This window comes from Grus americana, chromosome 7 (assembly GCF_028858705.1).
Source record: "Grus americana isolate bGruAme1 chromosome 7, bGruAme1.mat, whole genome shotgun sequence".
In the NCBI taxonomy this organism is placed as follows: domain Eukaryota; kingdom Metazoa; phylum Chordata; class Aves; order Gruiformes; family Gruidae; genus Grus; species Grus americana.
In genome coordinates, this window is record NC_072858.1 from 30,913,733 (window position 1) to 30,936,715 (window position 22,983).

The 22,983-nt window shown below is 40.5% G+C and overlaps 1 protein-coding gene across 3 annotated transcripts in view; it reads right to left on the reverse strand.

Moving 5' to 3' along the window:
• The window catches only part of OGDHL (oxoglutarate dehydrogenase L), a 56,534-nt gene extending 38,056 nt beyond the window's left edge, over positions 1 to 18,478 (reverse strand). Inside the window, exons 1-6 of one of the 3 annotated variants that reach the window (XM_054832674.1) lie at positions 18,234 to 18,374; positions 16,576 to 16,661; positions 13,305 to 13,535; positions 7,483 to 7,662; positions 3,746 to 3,848; positions 262 to 377 (exon numbers count right to left, since the gene is read on the reverse strand). In XM_054832674.1, the coding sequence (XP_054688649.1) occupies positions 262 to 377; positions 3,746 to 3,848; positions 7,483 to 7,662; positions 13,305 to 13,511 (606 nt within the window). In that variant the 5' untranslated portion in view covers positions 13,512 to 13,535; positions 16,576 to 16,661; positions 18,234 to 18,374. Of the gene's footprint in view, positions 1 to 261; positions 378 to 3,745; positions 3,849 to 7,482; positions 7,663 to 13,304; positions 13,536 to 16,575; positions 16,662 to 18,233 lie in introns of all 3 variants that reach the window. The other 2 variants (XM_054832672.1, XM_054832673.1) reach the window with 2 other exon arrangements.
• Positions 18,479 to 22,983: the final 4,505 nt, after the last annotated feature.

Genomic DNA, 22,983 nt, shown 5'->3' on the forward strand with positions numbered 1-22,983 from the left:
AACTAGGGCCTGAATTAGTATCCTACTATATTCACCCCTCTCATACTCATCCTTAACCTATGTATTTCAGATATCCGGGCAATGAAACTAATGGTGCTGCCACCTCTAGAAACAGCACAAGGGTTGTTTTTAATGTCATTTGAATTCTTTATATGCTCTATTAATAATTGACAAATGATAAGTTTTTTGTGACTGACAATTGGAAAAAGCTCACTTCTGTTTGGACAAAAACAATCACAAATCAAAAAACATCCCACTGACCTCCAGCCGTTTGATGATCTCTCGTAAAGAAAGACTGTTCTCATTTCCTCCTATGAAGGTGGTTGTAGGCAGCTGAAAGACTTTGTCCAAATCCGATTCATGCAAACCATAAAACCCTACAACAGGTACATTATCAATTTGTGAAGCAGGGCAGAAGACAAAAAGGAAACCACCACTGTTTTTTAAACCACCACAAATTAATTTTAATAAAGCAATATCAAGAAAGAATGGACCAGATTAAAAATTGAAAGTGTGAATATTTTGGAGGCATCCTTTAGTACAATGCTTTTTAGTCTGGATTTTAAAAAGAAATGTTTTAATTAAATAGTTATTGTTTGATTAGAAGCACCAAACCATTCTTTCTTAAATGCTCAAATAGAACAACTGAAATTAAAATCGCCCAAACCTTTTTAGAGTTTAACATATATGCCATCAATTCTCCTATATCTTGCACTTTGCTGTTTAGTAAAATAACTAACTGTAATGATTGGGATTTCTTCTTTGGTCTACCATGAGCAAACACAAAAAGAACCACTCTTCACAGACAGAACCAGTTGGTTGGAATTATACTAGATTAATTTAAACATTAATAGACAGACTAAGAGCAAATACAGAACATGTTCAATGTAATGCTGTGCAAACACTCCAGTAGAAGTTCCAAGGTATCTCTGCTCACCACCTTTCCCTTTATAGGGAAGTTAGTTTGAAATAGCCATGTAATAACCTGTACAGCTCTATTTCCCAATCAGTCACCTCTTACAGAACAGGCAGATGTACACACACACTCACTAACTAAAACAAAGGCTTGTTTAAGTATATCGTCCCATCTTCATTTAGACATATCTCAACTTGTTCTGACTGAGAATACGGTTTAAGAAAATATTTAACTTAACTATTATGCAGTTTCAAAAGCCAAAATACACAACAGGCAAGACTGAAAAACTGGTATCAATGCAAGTTAAAGGCTTTGCATGATAAAGTTTAATCTAGACCTGTTAAATGAAGAAAGGAAAAACAGCTTCTTACAGTTGTAAGAAGCAATGTGTAAAACTTAGAATACACATTACATACAGTTATAGAAACTTATATACACATAAAAATTACATATGTGTATGTGCTCATGTAAAAATATTTTAAAAACTAAAAATAGCTCCTCTACTTTTAATTTTGAACTCTTTATCTTGTTTCCGGATAAGCTGCAGGCATCCACTTTAACATTGGTATGACAGCCTGCACATAACTCTTAAATCAATATAGAATAGTGCTCCACATCTCCCGTTAAATGAATTTTCTGAAGATGAAAGTGCAGAAGCAATTTAAAGATGAAATAATAACAGAAATTAGCATTTAGAGTCGAAGTCAGGCCATAGGACTGCATTGCCAGCACTTTTACTATAGAGCACTGTCAGTAATAGCAAACTTTCTTTTTAAAAATTAATATATTTTAAAATATTAATTTTGTTTTTAATAATAGTTTTAATAATATATTGAAATGTCAAATCTTGAGTGACCAAAAAAAAGTGTTTGTGTACCACTATTTCTCCTTTTTGGTACCGTAACAGGTTTTCCCAGCACCAAATTAATTCTGGTTTTCTATAATGCTAAAAAAACCAAACCAAACAAACAAAAAAGGAGAAAAAAAGGAGGAGGGGGTAGGAACACAGGGAATGACAGGGAGTTTAGCATAATTTGAAACAAAGCTGTTTTTTTTTTTTTCCTCTCCTTTGCTGACTTTCTCTCAGACTTCACAGGCTCTTCATGTTATTTCATGCAAAAACCAGAACACACACAGGTGTGATTTGGGCACATGCAAAACATCTGTGCTTTGTACTGCAGCCCTGCATATTTACTGAAGCATCACCTCATGTTTAAGGAGATATAAACTTACTGAAATCTAAGAGCTCCTGAAAGCAATTCTATAACTTGAATCATGCAGTAGGTACACCTGTAACTACCTGCATTTTAGAAGCAACTCCCAGAAGAAACTTCCTACCAGAAGGTTTCTCAAAAAAAGAAACCAGAAGATGGGACAAAGAAAATGCACAGAAAAATCAAACACTAAAATACTTTCTGTACTACCAGAGACCTTCCATAAGTTTCCTCCCTGGAACATTCAAGGATAGGCAGCATTTCAGCTCCTTCTCTTTTTTGCTGTGCCAAGACTAGGTTAGAAATTTTGTTTCCCATCGCAAGCGGAAGTATCACCTCAGTTACACTCCCAGACACATCCCCCATCTCATTCAGAGGTCTAGCATATTTTTCCCATGCTCATGAGAACTTCAGTACGATGCCTTCTGACCAGTCACAACACTCTGTGCTAAACTGTCTGTAGAGTTTAAAGAAATACGTACTGATGTGCTAGCAATCACCCATGCTCCAAACAAATTATATTTACTCAGCAAATGCCTAATGTATTCTCTAGTAGGTACTTTCCTGTAATTAAAGCTGACAAACTTCAAAGAGAACCCCTGATTTGTGTAAGTGCCTCTCTATTTACAGCCTTAAGCACTCCACTGCCTTTATATGATCAAGGGTCAGAACTGCTTCTTTTCCTACCATCAGAAATAGAAAACCCAGCAGCAAAGAGGCAGCAGAAGTACTTACAGTAAGATTAAGCAGAATGTGTTTTATCTACTACTTGCACTATATATTTTACGTCCCGTCCAAAAAGCTTCCCTACATATCAAAGAAAAATTGATTCAGTGTCTTTATCAAGTAGAAAACCACCCTTTAAACATACCAGGTAGATTGAAGAGTAGAGAAAAAAAAAATCAATCAGATGTTTTTTTATTTAAGGAGAGAGGAGCAAAGAAATTGATCAGTGCAATTTCTCAAAGACATGCCCTCTTAGCAACCAGAACAACCTCTGCTAAAGCAAGCCCTAGTGTATTACACTCTTCCAGCAGTAAACTAAAACAATCACCATTGGATTATGTACACAAGAATTCTACACTTTCCATGCTTTCTTCTGATAACTTCAAACAGACTTCTTCAAGTTGTACAGAACAAATAAGTATCAGAGGCTAGAATCCAAATGTGGTATGAAATTTACCCTAAGTTCCTCTATCTAGCATTTTGTTTATTGTTCTTTTCCTATTGACTAGCCTTCAGATGTCCCCGGGCAAAACAAGTATCAAGCATAATAGTATAAAAGTAATTTAGATTACCAGAATCTTGGCCTAATGTATTGATTGCTATTAATTTCTGGTGTGGTTCAAAACCATAAGATGTGAGGGTTTTATAAAGTGTTTATAATCATCATCAGAAGATGAATTCACAGGAATCTCACCTGTGATCTCAAAGTAGAAATTCCATTGTCCTCAGATTTGAGCCTTCTTACAGATGCTCAAAGAAACTATTTCATGATACCAGCAAGCAGAAAGGGTAGAAGGTTCCCTGAAATGTCTTATTAAAGCACCTCAGCCCAATGAGACAGAGAGAGACAAATAACCATCACAAATAACAAGACATACAGTGTACGCACCAAGTTTATCGATTGTAGTGATTAAGTCAGATGGAACAAATGAATCCAAGTCTGCATCCAGAATTCCAAGGGGATCCAGCTGAGCTACATGATGGCCACGGATCTGAAAAAGGAGGAAAGTGAGAGAAAAATGAAATCACACTAACAAAAGTCAGACGAAGAGAAAAAGTCACTGATATTTCTCCATAGCACGTATATCAGCCATGAAGTCAGATAAGCAAACACCACTAATGTCACAAGAGGGTCATATTTCCCAAGTTTTCCCGTAAGAAGAAGAAATAAGCATTATATCTCTGGATACGTATACTACCTCTATTAAAAAATGCTGAATACACATTAGAACAAAACCTTTATTTTGTCTGACATACAATTTAAACAGGAATTACACTGAAATCTATGTAAAAAAACCCACCAAACCTACTAAAGATTGTACTCTAAATCTCTGTGAAAAATTAAGAAACTATGACTAGTCTATAGATCCTACCATTTGTTAATTCAGTCATTTTGTATTTTTGCCTGAATCCTCCTTTCTGTACCTGCTGAATACTAAAATACAGCACTGCTGACCTAAAACATAGATTGGTGCTGAAGAAGTTTAAATTGGAAGTGAAGGGATCACTCTTCATGAGCTCTGCTCCACATCAGGTAACATTTATTTTCATTCATGAAATTTTGGGAATTTCATCTAGATAAAATTAACATTCAAGACAAAGAACACAAATTCAATGGGGAATTTAGGCAGCTTTCAGTTATCAAAATGACCGGTGTTAACGCATATGTTGCTATAAACTAGTGCCTTATATTAACATACAACATTGTTACAGAAGAAATAACTAATTGATTCAACAGAGCCATAAATAAAAAACATTTTTAATATAATGTCTCTTGTGTGTGATTCTCATATACAAATTAGCTCATTAAAAGCTTTTTATAGATGAATATATGTATATTTTCTCCTTAATATTTTTCTTTTTAAGGACAAATTCAGATCACTTGGGTAGAACTTCATTCACTCTACTAGTACCCTAATTGTCTCTGAAAACAAAAATATTAGTAAACTGCAGTATTAATAATTAATCACATCACACAGTAACAGAGTATGGTTCATCAAGAAGTGACTTGTAAAAACACTATTCAAATGTTTTATGCTTGCAGGAGAGTTCATAACAATATCCTTTCCACTCATAAGCAAACAGAAATACGGCATCTTTTTTAGAACCACCAGCCCTGTAAATTCAGCCTGGCCTCTGAGATTCTTTGCATCTTATGAATCACCAGTAATAAAACTCTGACATGATGCCCACAGCAACATCTGTGCCACCTCATTGTTTACAGTGGCACAAAGTCTACCTGACTGGAACTAAGCAAATGATTCTGTCTCAAGCATCATCAACAGGAAAGAATTCACCTCCCTAAGCTACATCTGCTCTGCAGTATTAGTAGGAAGAGGATTAGCAAGAACGCCAAAACCCAGAAAAGCAAATGAGTAAAGCACTGTGCTATATTACACTCCAGGAGCAGTTTGGTCTTTAACTAAAAGACAGTATTTTCGTCAATATACAGTTATTTTTAATACCTTCCACTTCTTTCACTGGATACAGAAAATAGTAACAACCGCAAAAATCAGAGATCAACCTTGTGAAAATACATGCATGGAAAATTTTCATCAATTGCCATAAATTTGACTAAATGAAAGTACAGACTACCTGAAACTAGACTTTAAAATCATATTTTCTAGACACAGATGCAAAAAAAATCTACATGATAAAAGAAGACTCAAGAAATTAATTTATCTAGACTCATCTTTTGTTAAGCACAGACATTTCACTGGAAATCCTTCTATCAGTGTGTCCAGTGCCCTGCATTAGAAAAAGCAATAGATTAACTGCTTTTTCAGAAGACCAGCTCAGACCACAAAGCAGTTTACCACAAAAACCATAAAATACTGACAGGTTTGAGAAATGAAAATTCTGTATCCTTCTCCATTTCATTTCATTATCAGGCAAAGGAAGGTCACAAATTGATCGTATCCCTTCAACACTGAATTTAGAGGGTATTAAATACCTTTTGAAAACACAATTGCCTTAGGTAATCCTCTTTCATTGTTTGTCACAGCCATAAGGGTGCCTGCCATTTATACAGACATTTATGTTCCATCACTTGAGTCGGACAGCACGCTTTTAAATACAAGAAACAAAATGGCAATCCCTGAACTATTTTCAAGTAAATGGTGTCAAAGCAGCCTAGCGTTCTCCAATTTTCTGTAATTCTTCAACAAATTTTTACTGCAAGCAAAAGTGAATGGGCTGAAGTGGTTGTTTTCTACATAACTATTTCTAAGCAAATATTCTTTATATTCACAAACCTTTCTACTCTTTTACAACACGTCTTCAACAGCTGGATTAACATGGTTCATATCTGAATCAATGGTGACAATGCAAAGTGTACAGAAAAAAGTTTTTTTAAAGAAGTTCCTCTCTTTCTCTGATGATAGCAAACAGGAGTTAAAATTCTTAGTGCAGGGCAGAACAGATCTGCTCAAGTCAAGCTGGAGAAAACTTCTCGGGAAGTTACATACTTATTTAAAAACAACAACAACAATCCTCCCCCGAAAAAAACCCCACAAAAACCCTAATTTAAAAATCAAACTGGAATATTTTGCTCAACAGAGATCTACATGTTTAGCGGGGTTTTTTTGTTTCACACTGGTTTTAAGCCTTTTATTGAAATTAAGATATCAAACACAATTCTAAATAAAAATGTTTAAACTTGTTTTACATTTAGAAAACATCTAACCAAAACTACTCTGCTATTTCCAAAAACCTTCTCCTTTTAGAGGAAAAAAGGAAATTAAGTCTTAATTTCTTAATTTAATAACAGGGTCAAAAAAAAAATCTGTGTGTGACAAAAAGTCAACTCTGATGAACACCTCTCTAAAATTAATCAAAGCTGACTCAAACTCAGCACCATCAGCCCCACAAAATTCAACTTCTGGTTAATTCATTATTTCTCCTCTCTCTTTTTACCTATAATCCTGCTCAAATCAGGAATCTCAAAAGTCACACTAAATGTATGAGAAGACAAGCACATTTCCTCCTTTCTTAAAGGAAGGTAGTAATTAAGAACTGTAATACAAACTTCCCCAGAGGTGAAGACAGACTGGGATCATGGAAGTTTGCTGTTGAAGAGAGTTCTTATTTCACTGCACACATCATGAGATTCATTAGTACCAGTACATCCAGGACAACTACCTTCATATGAAGCAAAACTATTTCAGATAACTTAGTTTTCTAATTTGGTCAAGTAACTTACTGAATCAGAGACACACACACAAAAAAAGTCTTAATAGTCAAGTGAGCCAAAAGAATAGTAAAGGCTAAGCTTTCACATGTTTGACTCCTGGTAAATGGGCAAAAACCCAATAGATTAATGTTCCCTTTCACAAACTCCTATGTCCATAAAGAGCTTCCAGATCAAGTCAGATGACCAGCATCAGGGCTGTGGGTAATGTGAATCCAGAGTTTGCTAAGCCAGAAGAGCATCCCAGTCTGAATCTAGGACCTCAGTGTTCAGATACTGTGCAGGGAAGAAAAGACTGTCCAGTTCAAGACATTTTGGATCAGAAGCAAGACAATAGGCAAGAGTTAAGACCGGAAGACAAACAAGAACATAAAAAGGAAGAAAAAGGTTGTTTGCAGAGGAGAGGCCCTCCCACACCTACCCCAAAGTACACTTACTTGATATGCTCTTATCAAAGACTGCACAGCAAGGTGATCTTCAACAAGCTTTTCAGCTTTACCTGGTGTCTGGGCCAAGCCATGGCTCTGAAGAAATGATGCCTTTCTTTCCAACTGATCTGGTAGATGGGGATCATATGCTTGGCCAGCATTAGCGTTTCGGAAAAACAAATCCCAGGACTGGACATGTGTACAGAGAAGGAAAGAAGGAGGAAAATTTATTACCTCAAACAAAAGTCTCAACCAAAAGCGTCTCCTTCAAGCTGCAAATGGTACCTCACTACATTACAGTATTAAGTACCAGTAATAGCCAGCAAAAAGAGAGCACTGATATGTCCACATCTCAGTAGCAACAGTGTGTTTCATTTACACAGAGCCCTTTTCATCTTACAGCCCTTTCCTCTGTAAGAAGAAATTCTTACACTGAGCTTCTTCAGTGGAAAACTCTCCACCACATATGAGTGCAAAGCATCTTCGTACATTATTCATTCACACAGCTCATTTTAACTGTGTTTATTCAGGCAACCAGTAATGGGTATGGTATTATGCTGCTGGTAAAGAGTATCAAGCCTATAAAACTGAAAACCTTAATAAATGAAATTAATCCATTCCTTTAATGATACTTAAAGAATTTATGATACTTCAAGGCACTCACTGAATATGCTTAATCAGGATCAGTCCTTACGGGCCTTTCTTGAAGAAACTGTTTAAAAGCAATTACAGCTTTTCTGACTGAGGCTTTTGGTCTAAGATCCTTTCCTCACTAGCTTAGGCTACCTTGCTATGAAAGAAATTATGGACCTGGTTTCAGGTGCAAGTCATAACTTTAGAGGAGTACATATTTCAGAAACTTAATCACAATGAACAAAAGATCTTTTTATTTCCATCTGCGCTTTTACATAAGCCACTTTCTCCACATATGCCCAAATCTGTTTTTTCTGAACTGTTTCCATTCTGATGAGGTGGTCACTGTCCCCGGTTAGAATGGTATCAGATATATGGATGCCAACAGACAGCAGCAGAATGGGATAAAACGTCTGAGATGCTTATACCCAACAAAGAAGAAAGCCTGCACTAGCAGGGGACTAATCAATACTTGTGCTTAGCTTACAGTTTCCATCAAAGGTAATGAAAGGTCCTCCTCCCTTCTCTCATTTATGCCCATTTCCTATATTCTTCTTACCTTGACACCTTGCTAGCTGCACTGAGAGTAGAAGTCTGAATCTATACAACATCCTATACATGATCTACAGGAGTCTATTAGCATAACTGCATTTCCTCTGATATTGTCTCTATACACCTTCTTACTCTGTATTAAGAACAGCGTTGTTATTCCATGCCTATAGCACACCTACTCTGAGAGTCTGCAGATCCCAGACAGTGAAAAAACAGATACAATCCCTTTGTGTTACAACTAAGGCTACTTAGACTGGAGAAATTATTTTGGCAATACACAGTTATTAACTTTCACTAAATTAGGAAATTCCAAACACACATTTGGATCCATGACATATCTGACATTTGGTATTCATTCAAAGTTTTAAAAAGAATATGCTTTGCTTATGTTAAGGCTTCTTCCTCGCTTTTTCCAACACCATGATACGTATACAATGATGATAATATAACTATTCCTTTGTTGAGTCAACAGCTTTTCATTTAGATGTGTTACACAGTCCCACAAACAATTGAATATGTTTTTAGACAAGTGCTCTGCTGAGACAGTTGCTAATAAAATCCAAATAGACTTGCCCAACAAGCTACCTGTTTAAGGAGAATAAGCACAGGACTTCTTTCTTCATGCAAACCCACAAATATAAAGAAATACGTTCAAAATGTTTACATCTGAAGATGCAGCCAGCTGGGACAGAAGCAACCCATACTATTTTTTCCCTATTGCATTTTTGAACTTATTGATTTGTTGGGCAGGCTTGACATTTAATCAGAGGGGAGGGAAAATACATCATTTGGCTACAGAAAATTAGGTTTTTTCTATATACACATCCATCAAAGCCTTTACAAATTTCTATAGTGTCTTTCAAGATTGATACCAGATCATAGTCTTCAAGTCCTGTGTATCAATGTCGGTCTTTGGCAACAGCATTCACCATGTGTCTGAACAGACAGACCAGCTTGGTCTCACAGCAAATCCGCAGGTTATCAATTAAATTACTAAAATTCTTTAAGAAAATGGTAGAGGAGACTTATAAAAGAAAAATACATCTGTAAAAAATAAATTACTAGAGTGATACATGATACATTCCTTTTTTTTTCCCCCCCATCAGCAAATCTATGTTGTAGTTAACCATTATTTTCTCAAATAATATACGATTCAAGTGATTCAGTGGCAATATTCTACTCTCATATAATAAACAGTGTTGCACTTAGAATAACAAGTAACATATTAGTTATCTTGATGGTTTAGGTTTTTTCTAGTGACATCACAATATTTATCAACTGCAGTGAGGACAGTAAAGCCTTAGAAGACACACACTGAGCATCGCTACATCATTTAAATTTTTTTTAAAAAAAAGGGGGGGGCGGGGGGAAGGAAAAGGATGAAGTCAAACCAGAAGAAAAATCCCACACTTTTTCCAAGTACATAAAACAAGGAAGTCATTACACACTCACGGTAGAGCAGCTGCATACAGGACAACATGGTAGGCATTATGTACTCAATATCCAACCATGCAGTTTTGTAATTAATCTTGTGATAGTAATAACTGAGCCTTGTCAAGCTTCTCTCTTATGATCTATGGCCCTGACACCATGCTTCAAGGAGAAATAATGATGCCTTTTTCAGAGCCCACGTCATTTTATTCTGATTGTTGTTTTGGCTACTCAAAGGATAGGAAATTCAAAAGACAAGGAAAAGCAGGAAATCATCAGGAATGGATTCACACAAAGAATAAAATCACATACGGATATTAATGCATATTCCTTGATATATAACCATGGTATGCATAGAAAGGAAAGATTCTTAGAAAAAATGCTAGTAACACTGAATACGCTCACTGGAACGTGACAGCCATATTTCAAACAGTTTTAAATAAGCATACATGGGAAGACATGTCCAGTCAAATCTTCTGAGAAGGAAATAATTTGAGGAGTCTTGATTAATAGGAGTTTCTAAGTAGAAGTGAGTAGAGTATGATTTTTAAAGCCCAGGAAAAACAAGGCTTTTTCGTCTCATCAACTAGAAGGCGGCACATCTCCTCTAATAAGGGGGAGATATCCAAGAAGAAACATGAGGAAAAATAGGAAATAAAGAAGAAAGACAACGTAATGTCTATCTTTAAACCATGCTGGACATACTAGATAAAACAATGAAACATAAGTGGCCTGCAGAGAGAGTCAAATTACTAACAATACCATAACCAACACCACATAATCCGTTGGTGTTGACGTTATTTTCCAACACTTCCACCACTTTCTGTAGCAGAATGACAAATTCACAACTTGCCTACAGTCATATAATTACAGCATGGATTTTTATGTATTTTTAAGAAAAGAGGGTGAGTTCAACTCTCAATATTTTTAACCTGTTTTATTAAAGCCCAAAATGAACAATTTCTGTCAACAAAAGTCTTGGGTGGGTATTTACAGCTTTCAGCTTATGAAATGAGATGGTTTTCAAGAAACCAAAAATTAATTTTGTTGATGAAACAAAGTAAAATTAATCGGCATCATTCTCCTCCTCCTCTTTTTTCTAGGCTGTGAAAAACCTAATTATTTAGACAAGAATAGCTGTAAAGTAATCCATGATGTGCATTAATCATATTCTTTTAAGCCTCATAAACCAGGCACACAGTGAATTTACTTCAGTTCATTACTGTTGTAAGTATATTACACATAGTTAACCTGGAAAAGAATTCACACATTTTTAAAATGCATCTTGAATTACCTGGGATCCACTCCCTAGGCTACACCCTGCTCCACCAGTACATTTACATTCCTCTGTCAATTCACTTCCGCTAATTTATTGGTCGTTATTCAACCTACAAAATGCAGCATCTCATCAGGATCCATCGCCCAATTGTGCCTGAACTGACAGACGATAGTCTTTTGGCAGGATTTTCAGCATTTCCGTCTACCCAAAAGTATCAGCAAAATAACGAGCAGGTCTAAAATTAGCAGAAGCCCTTGTTTCCCGCCCCCGCACAGGACGTGGCTGGGCTTTCCGCAGAGCCTGACCGCGGGATGGGCCTGCGGTCCCGTGCAGCACCTTGGCCAGCTCCGGTCGCCTGTGAAGGGCCGGCCCGCTCCCGCCGCCCGAGTGTCCCCCCCCGCGGGAGGCAGCCTCGCTCTACCGCTCCCCGCGGCCTGCTTACGGCTGATTTAACACTTGTCTTAATTTACTGAGGTTTAAGCCCCATTAGAAGTTTGCAATACTTCACAGCAGCAAAATTCACTGCGTTGTAGAGGGACTGAACAAGAAATTTAATTCATCTTACAGGAAAGAAGGTTGTCACGAGTCAATGCAACTTAAATAAAACAAGTAAAAACAAGATGTCGCCACACATGCTCCTTCTGCATGACTTCATTCCTTTAGTGTCCTCAAAATAAAGGGTTAATATCGATCTATAGCACCAACACATCACGAGAGCCTCTCAGAAATTAATTCAATGCATCCACACAGCGTGCTACCCTGCTCTACACCGGTTGGAAATTTAGCAGGCAGTTATATGACAAAGAATCAAAGACAGATGGGACAAGAGGAGTCACCCCTGGAGAAGGCCTCTTCAGTTCCAAGTTAAGGCATTACACAAAAGACCCAAGATCTGTCTACTATGTGAATAACATGCAGTCTTCAGAGTTGTCACTGCATATGTCATCTTCCAACAAGACTAAATTCATACACAACATTCAAAAAAGCCACCTACAAAACTGCTTTTTTTTGCCTCCTTTATTTTTTTTCCTCCACATGCGTCACTTCCTCACACTCTAGATAGATTACCAGAGTTAGAGCAACAACTTCTAAGTGACATTTTGATATATGTGCCTCAAGAATAAGGGAGCACACAACCAATTTGGTAAACGTTCTGGGCACAGTTCACATTACTTCTCTAGAAAATGACTTGTCTGTCTTAGAATTTATCAGACTTCTCATCAGCTTCTTAAGTTACTATACATGTATCACCATAAGAGAGCCTTCCTTGTCAGCAGAAAGCTTGTTAAAAAAATAAGTCTATGTGTTTTGCCCACAAGAAAGGATTTGGGCAATAAATTAAAAAAAAAAAAAAAAAAAAAAAAAAAGGCAAACAAATGTATGTCGCCTGGAGAGAGAGAGGGAGAGCAACAGAACACAATATTTCTCAAGATACTTAAGAAGGCTTTTCTGACAATTTCAGAGTCGGTTTTAAGGTTACAACTTCCACAGCTACCTAAAGGGAACTGAACATTCATCTTCAGACAGTTTAGAAGTACCAATGTCAACACATACTATTTAAATATAACATATCCTTTGATACAACCTTATTACAAGAAACCAAAAAATTAAAAGTATTTTATTTCTTGGGTCTTCTTCCAGATGTAACTAATTAACAGACTGCTTGAACAGCATTTCCATGGCAAATGCTGAAAATTTCTGTGCAGCTTACTATTTCTGGTCTGGAATTCTCATTCTTTCCGCTCAGCTCACCGTGCCTGTGGCTCCTCTGTACTTTTTCTGTTGCAATATCACATCTTACAACAATCAATATGTGGGAAATTAGTTTCACATTTTTCATTTCATACCTTTTTGTGGACTTTTTATAAAACAAGTTAAAAAAGAAAAAAATCAATTCCACCTAATATTATCATTTACGGTCAAGTTTTAGACCTACCTTATGTACACTTTTAGGGTTTTCAAGCCATGCATAATACATTTCCTCCACATAATTTGAATTACTCCCACTCAGGAATGGTTCTGAGGTTCCTGATGAAGCATACCGTTGGCCATGTAAAAATACCTTTCTGGCTATATCTTGCTTTTCCAGAAGTTTAATGCCATGCCACTTCAGTGTAGCCGCCAACAACTTCAAATGACTCATGTTTGCTTATTAGAAGATCCAAGCCTTTTAATAAAGACAAAAACAAACCTAATCAGAAAAAGAGCCAATGAATTGCAAGCGCATTTCAACTTCACAGTGAAAACTGAGGTTTATGCCTGGAGCTTCAACAAAGCTCAGGCTTAGGGATGAAGTTTTCTTCAGGAGAGAGGCCACTCCATGACTGATTGTAGAGCTATGCTTATAGCAGTGGAAGCATTGCTGATGGCCATCCCCACATCAATCAGTTCACCTCACAGCTTCTGTAACTGATAACATCGCCCTGGTTCCTGAAGCAATCATGAAACCACTTGTACTGCAGGCCCCCCCCCCCCCCCCCAGCCCCAGTTCCCTGGGAACAAATGAGTCTGCTAATCATGCCTTCTCTGGAGCCCTTGGCAACTGTAACTGCTGTCTCTCGGTTGTAGAAACCTGAAGCCTTGGTAAAACCAAGCCAAACTGGGGTAGGTTCAATGAACGGCATCAACTGCAAATACAGTGGCTGAAAAAAAGCCTGCTACCTCAAATTTATGCCATGAATAATGGCGCTGACAAAATAATTGTTAGTTAAGTGTTCATATTGACATTAGCCTTCAATCAAACAGTGCTACGCTAAGAAAAGGCTCAGTTTAATTTGCTTTCCTAACCAGCAACAGTTATCTTGCCCTGCCACTGACCTCTTATGAGTTTTTTAACAAGGAGAGCAGATTCCCTGTAATTTTTAACACAATGAGAAAAACAGTAAGGGTTGAATCTTGGGAATGCTGAACACCATCAGCTCCAGTGCTAACAAAGGGACTCAAAGCTCACCTTCAGAATAAAAAGAACAAATGTAGCTTACAATTAGACCACAAATAGTATAATCTTAATGCTGAAGTTGTTAAAATTGCAAAGGAATAGCAATAATATGAAAATAAATCATTAGTTTTGTTTCCACTTTGTAAGTCTTTGGAAAGCGACAGGAACATAAAGGGTAGAAAACAAAATAAGAGGAAGAAAAATCAGATTTAACTCTGAGGTGTCTCTCATTTATTTTGTTGTCCATCTAGAGAAATAGTTTATTTGGTCAGAAGGTAAAATCCAAATTTTTTGTTGTTTAGTGTGACTAGTTGAACAATTGCTAAAAACAAACAAAAGTACTAAGCTGCCAAATGAACTTTAAAGTGTTTTAAAAACAACACTGTCACTTTAAGTAATAGATCAAATTTTATGTTATCTAGTACAGGTAAAGATTATTTTATCTCTAATTCAAGAAGTAATAGATACATTAAAAATTCTGTATAAACATTTTCTGTATATAAATCCCATTAAATTATTTTCTCATTGGTTTTCCTATTCCCCTTCTCCCTCCAAAAAAGGAAATACACAGTTCTAAAATTCTTATAATTTGTAAAGGATAGGAAGAGCTATATTTTTCATAATCCAAATTAAAAATTAGTATTGGCCTTAAAAAAAAAAAAAAAAAGGGCTCCTACTGAATAAAACAGTATTACTGCATGCTCTTCTCTGGCATCACGTTTTTAACATCTATTTTGAAAGCTGCTGACTGGATCACCTTCCTACTCACTGACTGTAACCATATCATCCCAGCAGTGAACTCTACTCCTTTATCACACCAAGTTCCTTTGTTTCCTCTTTCAAGACTTCTGCAGCCTTTTCACTCTCATCCACTCACAGATCTGATGACTAGCGCGTAACACCAGCTGCCATCATCCACTTACTGAATTTTCCAAACAAGCACTTGTTCACATTCTCCATGGTCCCCAGATACATGGAAAGTATTCTCCCAAGGCAGTATCACCAGAACTAGCATACAATCCTCCTTTAAACCTCCAAAACCATACACTCTTCTCTCACCACTTGGCATTTTCAGCAAATTGGCAATGGTTAGGCTACTAGTATGCTGAATCCCCTATACATTAGCATTATTTCCTATCTAGCTATATTCACTTGTCATTTCCCACTTCACAGATTCAAAGCTTATTACAACACTGATTTCCTCCTGTGTCAACACCCTGTCTATGATTAGGGCTCCTAGGCAACTGTAGGAACACAAATACCTTCAGCACCATTTTGAGAGCAGATTAAGTCCTGCAAAAGCTCAGAGCACCTGGGACAACACTGGCAGAGTTAATATATATTGTCTGCATATGTAATTCTCTTTAAGATGTAACGGCACTAAAAACACTATGTATGCATCATGTCATTTTGCAAAACTTGGTAAGATTTCAACACATTGTAACAGTAAGAACTGAGAGGCCACCATGGCACTTAGGACTTCATGTCTGTGCCCATTCTGTTAGAAATTATTATTCCACCTATCTTATTCCATGCAAATCCCACCCTCTACTACCAGACTTCTGCACATGTAACTCAGGGGTGGACACTCATTCCTAAAGCATTACCTACCATCATTTAAAGTACATTGCAAATTGCTGGGAGAGAAGGGAAAGAGAGGAACATTTTTCTCAGTTTAACATACTATACTGGCAAGCTTCTTAAGAACAGGTAATTCCAAATTCTTTCTTCCTATGTCTGCTTGGAGTGCATGTAAATCTTTCTTCTAGCAGTTAGCAAAGAATGCATAGCAAAACAACAACAATTTGTCAGGGAGATTTGAAAATGGATTCAAATGACAGAACATAGAATAGAAATGAAGAGTGGTACCAGTCACTTCCCTCCAGTTCCATTTAAATCTCAAAATGGGGTCAGAGCCATACTTTAAGTCGTAACTACTGAATACACTGATAAGAGTGGGTATGGGCTATGCCACTCCTGTGAAGATATAAAGATCATGGATGAAGAAAACTGTTATCACAGACATTATTCCCATCTCATGAAAAAGTAATGCCTCCATTTTTATGCAGGTATGAAACAAAAATGGACAAAGCCACTAATCGTGTAATCCCAGTCAGATTTCAACTACAGATTAATTTCACTCAACAAAACTGACTTCTTCCCAGTTCTTCCTTTTGCACACACTGCGCTTGAGCACAGATGTCAGCTGTCAGCAGCTAAACGAATTGGAGACCACCAGCATGATCATAGACCACTCCAGCCCACTCACCCTTGAGACCGTCAGTCAAAAATCAGCACACAGGACAGCAGGCAGAAGTCAGAAATAGTTAGGATTGTTCCACTCTGCTATGTTTCCTAAATCAACGCCAAAAAGAAAACAGGGATTGGCAAGGAATCAAGCTGAGCTAAAAGCAACCTAAAGGAAGGTATTAATTAAATTTCTACCGGAGGTCAAAAATAAGAAAGAAGCAGTGAACCAAAAGAACAACCTGGTGTTCAATGCACCAAAACACCCTTAAAATAGTGGAAGTAAATGAAAGCCCTAAGCAGCTGAAAATTTCTGCAGCTGTTCTGCAATACGGCGTATGTGTCTCAAGCTATGAGCTAGCATTCACCTTGGCACTTTCAACTTTAGAAGTGACCTAATGTCATGGACAGTCTTGTCAATTATTCTGCCTGAGTTTCTAGAGGGTAATAGAAGCATATGAAAGAGAGACAGAAAGACACTTCTAAATGCAAAGTGTTTATCCAAATTTTTTCAAGATCACTTTAAACAAAAATACATTGCACAGGCTAGTATCATATGCATCAATAGTCTCCTGGTATTGCCACTACCCTTCCTGAGTTTCTTAATACACACATGAAGATCTGCTGTCAATGCTAACAGAAGTTCTTTATGCTCTGCAGAAGTAGTCATTAATATACCTGGTCCATATTTCACAAAAATGCTCTTTCATCCACTATCAGGGTCATTTTGTCCTATATTCCCCACACAACTCATTCCTAAAGCTCTTAAGATTGAGTAATTCTACTGAAACAAGGCTGACAGCAAAAAATAATGGATGAAGATAACAAAGCATCTCCAAAAGCCTGTCATGGTTAGTTGAAAGTAGAGAGGCACTGAATATCCTTACCAAATAAGGTTACTTCACGAATATATACCTCCATATGCTAAATGTTTCTTTTCCTTCCAGCACAGATGTGCCATATTGTATAACGAAGCATAATCCAAAAAGTTGACCTGGAGGAAGGTTTACAAACCATGCAATCACCACAAGGCGTACACCGTAAGTCTTGGGCAACGGACGCACCTCCATGCAAAAACTACCCAATATATTACTCTCCCCTCAAAAAAACCACCTTCACCAGGTACCAAAGGGATAACCTCACCACAGGCTCTAGGGTACCAAAACATTGTAAAAGATCCAGGGGGAAATGTCTGGAAGGGGTCAGTTTTAGTCTTCTGCCCCTGCCCACATCACAAGGACATATCCTTCCATGGCCACTCAGCAAAACCTTGCCACGCCAGTGTCCTGTTCACCTTGGCCGTGACTGAGGCCAGAGCCAGCAAAGTTGTCAAGGTGCTCCCGGCTACGACGGAGCCGAGGTATCGCTGGAGCTCGGGCCAGGCGGGCTGCTTTCCCCCCTCATCCCGAGCCGCGGCGCCCCGCAGTGAGGCCAAGCCCGGGACTCGGCCCGGCCCTGCGACACAACCCCTCACACCACCACGGCCAGCGGCCCCCGCCGCCTCAGAGGGCCTGCGCGGGGGACGGTGACCCCGACCGCCCTGCACGCTCACACGGGCCGAGCCAGGCCGTGCCGTGTCTGGCTCCGCCACGCCGCCCACAGCCTGCCGCCCCCCGAGCCGAGCCGAGCCGGGTCCGGCCTAGCCGCCAGGCCCGCCGCCCCCCACCGGCGCGGACAGACCTGCGGGGGCGGGGAGGCTCCGGCTCGTCGGCGCACAGCATCAACACCGGCTCCCCCGCCACCACCAGAGGCACAGGCCGCGCTGAGGGAGCGGCGGGGCGGGGGACCGTTACCTGAGTCACGTGAAGCGCGCACCACAGCGGCTGCGGCGCCCGGTGCGCGCGCTGAGGTCACGGCGGGGCGGAGCCGCGGGGCGCGGTCCCCGGCACCGCTGCCCACAGGCGCGGCAGCCGCGCCCACGCCCGAGGCCACGCCCCTGTGCGAGGCCACGCCCCCTCACCACCGCCCCTCAGCGCCCAGCGTTTGCGACGCCATTTTACGGCCGATACTCGCCCCGGCAGTGCCTGTGGATCGGGTGCGAGGCGGGGGAAGGTGTTTGCGCTGGTGTGCTCCAACAAGGAGCTGGGCATTCCTGGAAACCCCATGGTTGCTCCAGTCACCTCTCCCGCTATACAGTGAAAACATTGCTGTGCTGGATGCTGCCCCAGTTGGGGTGTGTGACCCTCTGGTAGGGCCACCTGCCGTGGGGTGTCCGCAGCAGATCTACCTGGCAGGAAGGAAAACAGGGTAAAATGAACATCTGTCTGCAAGATTGCAGGTTGTCAAGAAAACTGGTGACAGAAGCGGACACCTTTGCAGCTGCGCAGTGCGAGGCATCATGGAGACATAAAAGATTACCCTGGCCTTGAAGGCAGTGTGGTACACCTTCCTCGTGTTAATCTTCAGACCTGTAAAGATACCAGCGCAAAGAAAGTAATTGCTGTTGACATTAATGGCAGAGGACGGCATTAAACTTTATGTGCACATAGAAAGTCATTTGGTGATCCCTGCCCGACAGTTTTCATTAAAAATAGAATAAAAATATAAACAAAAGCACTGATCAGATAAATTTCTGTGAAGGGAACACGGAAGGAAAACACATCTTAAGGACAAGTTCACACAACGGTACAGGAATGACTGGAAGTTTCATAAGGGAGATGTAAAGTGTTCCAAGGACACTTAGGCTTTCTCTCCAAAATTAGTACATAAAGTAGACTGAAAGTAATAGACCTTGAAAAAACGATTGGAACTACGTTTGAGGCATTTTTTTGAGTGAGTTATTGTCCCAGGTTATGTGGCCAAATATAAAATGCAAGACAATACAATTTCAAGTGTTCCTTTGCTGGCAGAATTTTTATTTATATCTTCCAAGTCTTCTGGATGTCTTCAAATTACAAATGTCTGTCCATTTTCTGTAATAATTCAGATCATGACATATTTGTTATTTACCTGCTCTTAATCAAGTTACGCAGTACATACAACCAAGGTCAATCGTCTATACAGACACTAAAATTGATATTTCAGGTAAATATTGACACCATCACATAAATACCAATATTTGATAATTTTCTGGGTAAATTATAAGATATGAATAATGGGAAAACTGGGCATACCTTAAAAGGAAGGAGAGAAAGAGAGCTATTATTTGTTTTGTGCTAAGGGTATATGGCAAAAATTCGTTTATCAGGGTCAGGTGGGCAGAAACAGAAAGTAAAAACCTTGGGAAGGTTTTTACACAACAGGCTTCATCTGGGGCTTTGTCACCTAATGGTCACACAGATTTTCATGAGACTTATTGGTTATTACAATTGGTGATTAGACTAAATTTAATTTCTTCTAGATAAAAAAAAGATTGTAATCCTCACATAAATAAATCAAAAGCCTTATTATCATCTCAGCAGTTTTCCTAGCAGCTGTGCATCTTCGGGGAATTGATAAATACTGCAAAGTGAAGGTATGAATGATTTTGTGTTAACGTTTTTGTGAGACAGTATTAATGCAGGGAAGAAGTTGCGCAGAGAGAGAAGTTGCGCAGAGAGATGGCACAGGAAGCGCTACGGGACTGCCCATCCCATGGACAGAGGATGACGGCCACGCTGGCTGGGGGAGCCCACTGCCACTGAAAAATTAAATGCGTGCTGAACCCGTTACTTGCAGATAACCAGATGCTGGTTGAGCCTTCTGGCAAGTGGTGAAATATTGTTAGATGCTGCAGCTACTAATTGAGTTTTAACCTTATTATGAGCAGACAGAAGCCATCTTTAGAGCAATCATGTTATGCTGACTGAACATAAATTCAATTAAAAATTGCAGTGAGGACAAGCAGACCTTCCCTTTACTTCAGAGGGAAACCCACATGTCAAATCCAACTTTGAATACCATTGCAGTGAACAGGGTAAATATGCTTGGATAGACACTAAGACACTACAGTATGTTTTAAGTGCTTATGTTGTTCCCTGAAGTCTTTGCCCAATTTCACACCACCTATGTTCTTTTTCTTTTTTTTTTTTTTTTAATTCTTCACACAATGGGAATTTTTGTACTCAAAACAGCAAAATTCTGGTTTATTGTGCTTTGGAGCAACTCCCAAATTCTCCAGTATTTAGTGCAGCTGGATTTCCCTCCTGCCTCTCCGACTCAGCTTTCAGTGCCTGCCCCACCAGCTCTTGCTGTGGTAAAGAAATTGCCTTACTGCTGCTGGCTTTCCTTTGGTCAGCGTTATTTTGCCACTGTTCTGTGCCTCCTAAGCTATATCTTCTTACCACTCATCTGCTTGCTCTCCAGTGAGCCCATGTGATGAACAATCAGCTATTTTCCCATGATTCCAGTTTTAATTCTTAAAATTTCCAATTACAGTTGTGGTGGGTTGAGCCTGACTGGGGCCAGGTGCCCACCAGAGCCGCTCTCTCACTCCCCTCATTCACTAAACAGGGGAGAAAAGGCATAACGAAATGCTTGCAGGTCGAGATAAGGACAGGGAGAGATCACTCACTAATTGTTGTCACGAGCAAAACAGACCAAACTTAGAGAGGGAATTCATCTAATTTATTACTAGGCAAAAACAGAGTAGAGGAATGAGAAAATAAAATCAACTCTTAAAACACTTCCCCCCACCCCTCCCATCTTCCCGGGCTCAACTTCACTCCTGGCTTCAACCTTCCCCCCCTCAGCGGCACAGGGGGACGGGGAATGGGGGTTACGGTCAGTTCATCTCACGGTGTTTCTGCCGCTTCTTCATCCTCAGGGGGAGGACTCCTCTCATCGTTCCCCTGCTCCAGCATGGAGTCCCTCTCACGGGGTGCAGACCTTCAGGAGCAAACTGCTCCAGCGTGGGGTCCCCCACGGGGTCACAAGTCCTGCCAGCAAACCTGCCCTGGCGTGGGCTCCCCTCTTCACGGGTCCACCGGTCCGGCCAGGAACTTGCTCCAGCGTGGGCTTCCCACGGGCCGCAGCCTCCTTCAGGTGCCTCCACCTGCTCCGGCGTGGGGTCCTCCACGGGCTGCAGGTGGAATCGCTACACCCCCTCATCCTTCCTCCATGGGCTGCAGGGGGACAGCCTGCTTCACCATGGCCTTCACCACGGGCTGCAGGGGGATCTCTGCTCCGGCGCCTGGAGCTCCTCCTCCCCCTCCTTCTGCACTGACCTTGGTGTCTGCAGAGTTTCTTACATCTTCTCACTCCTCTCTCCGGCTGCAAAAGCTCTCTCTCTCTAAGTGTTTTTCTACTTCTTAAATATGTTATCACAGAGGTGCTGATTGGCTTGGCCTTGGCCAGCGGTGGGCCCGTCTTGGAGCCGGCTGGCATTGGCTCTATCAGACACAGGGGGAGCTTCTAGCAGCTTCTCACAGAAGCCACCCCTGTAGCCCCCCCGCTACCAAAACCCTGCCACGCAAACCCAACACATTCCACCCCTCGCCTCTGTGAATCACATATTTAAGAATTATTAAAACATACATTCAACAGAAAAACTACACACACACAAATCACATCTACAAGGAAAAAGAAAAAAGAATTCCCCCCACCAGAATCAAAGCAACACTATCACAACACTAAACAAGAGTAGACAATACACACAGAATCCACCTCTCGTCCCTTCACCGCTATTTCACTCTCAATCTGCGTTCAGTCAATGTTTTGCTCGTTACCTCTTCCAATTACTGTCCTTATCTCGATTTTCTCAAGCCCCACGTTGGGCGCCAAAAAGACTGTGGTGGGTTGAGCCTGACTGGGGCCAGGTGCCCACCAGAGCCGCTCTCTCACTCCCCTCATTCACTAAACAGGGGAGAAAAGGCATAACGAAATGCTTGCAGGTCGAGATAAGGACAGGGAGAGATCACTCACTAATTGTTGTCATGAGCAAAACAGACCAAACTTAGAGAGGGAATTCATCTAATTTATTACTAGGCAAAAACAGAGTAGAGGAATGAGAAAATAAAATCAACTCTTAAAACACTTCCCCCCACCCCTCCCATCTTCCCGGGCTCAACTTCACTCCCGGCTTCAACCTTCCCCCCCTCAGCGGCACAGGGGGACGGGGAGTGGGGGTTACGGTCAGTTCATCTCACGGTGTTTCTGCCGCTTCTTCATCCTCAGGGGGAGGACTCCTCTCATCGTTCCCCTGCTCCAGCATGGAGTCCCTCTCACGGGGTGCAGACCTTCAGGAGCAAACTGCTCCAGCATGGGGTCCCCCACGGGGTCACAAGTCCTGCCAGCAAACCTGCCCTGGCGTGGGCTCCCCTCTTCACGGGTCCACCGGTCCGGCCAGGAACTTGCTCCAGCGTGGGCTTCCCACGGGCCGCAGCCTCCTTCAGGTGCCTCCACCTGCTCCGGCGTGGGGTCCTCCACGGGCTGCAGGTGGAATCGCTACACCCCCTCATCCTTCCTCCATGGGCTGCAGGGGGACAGCCTGCTTCACCATGGCCTTCACCAC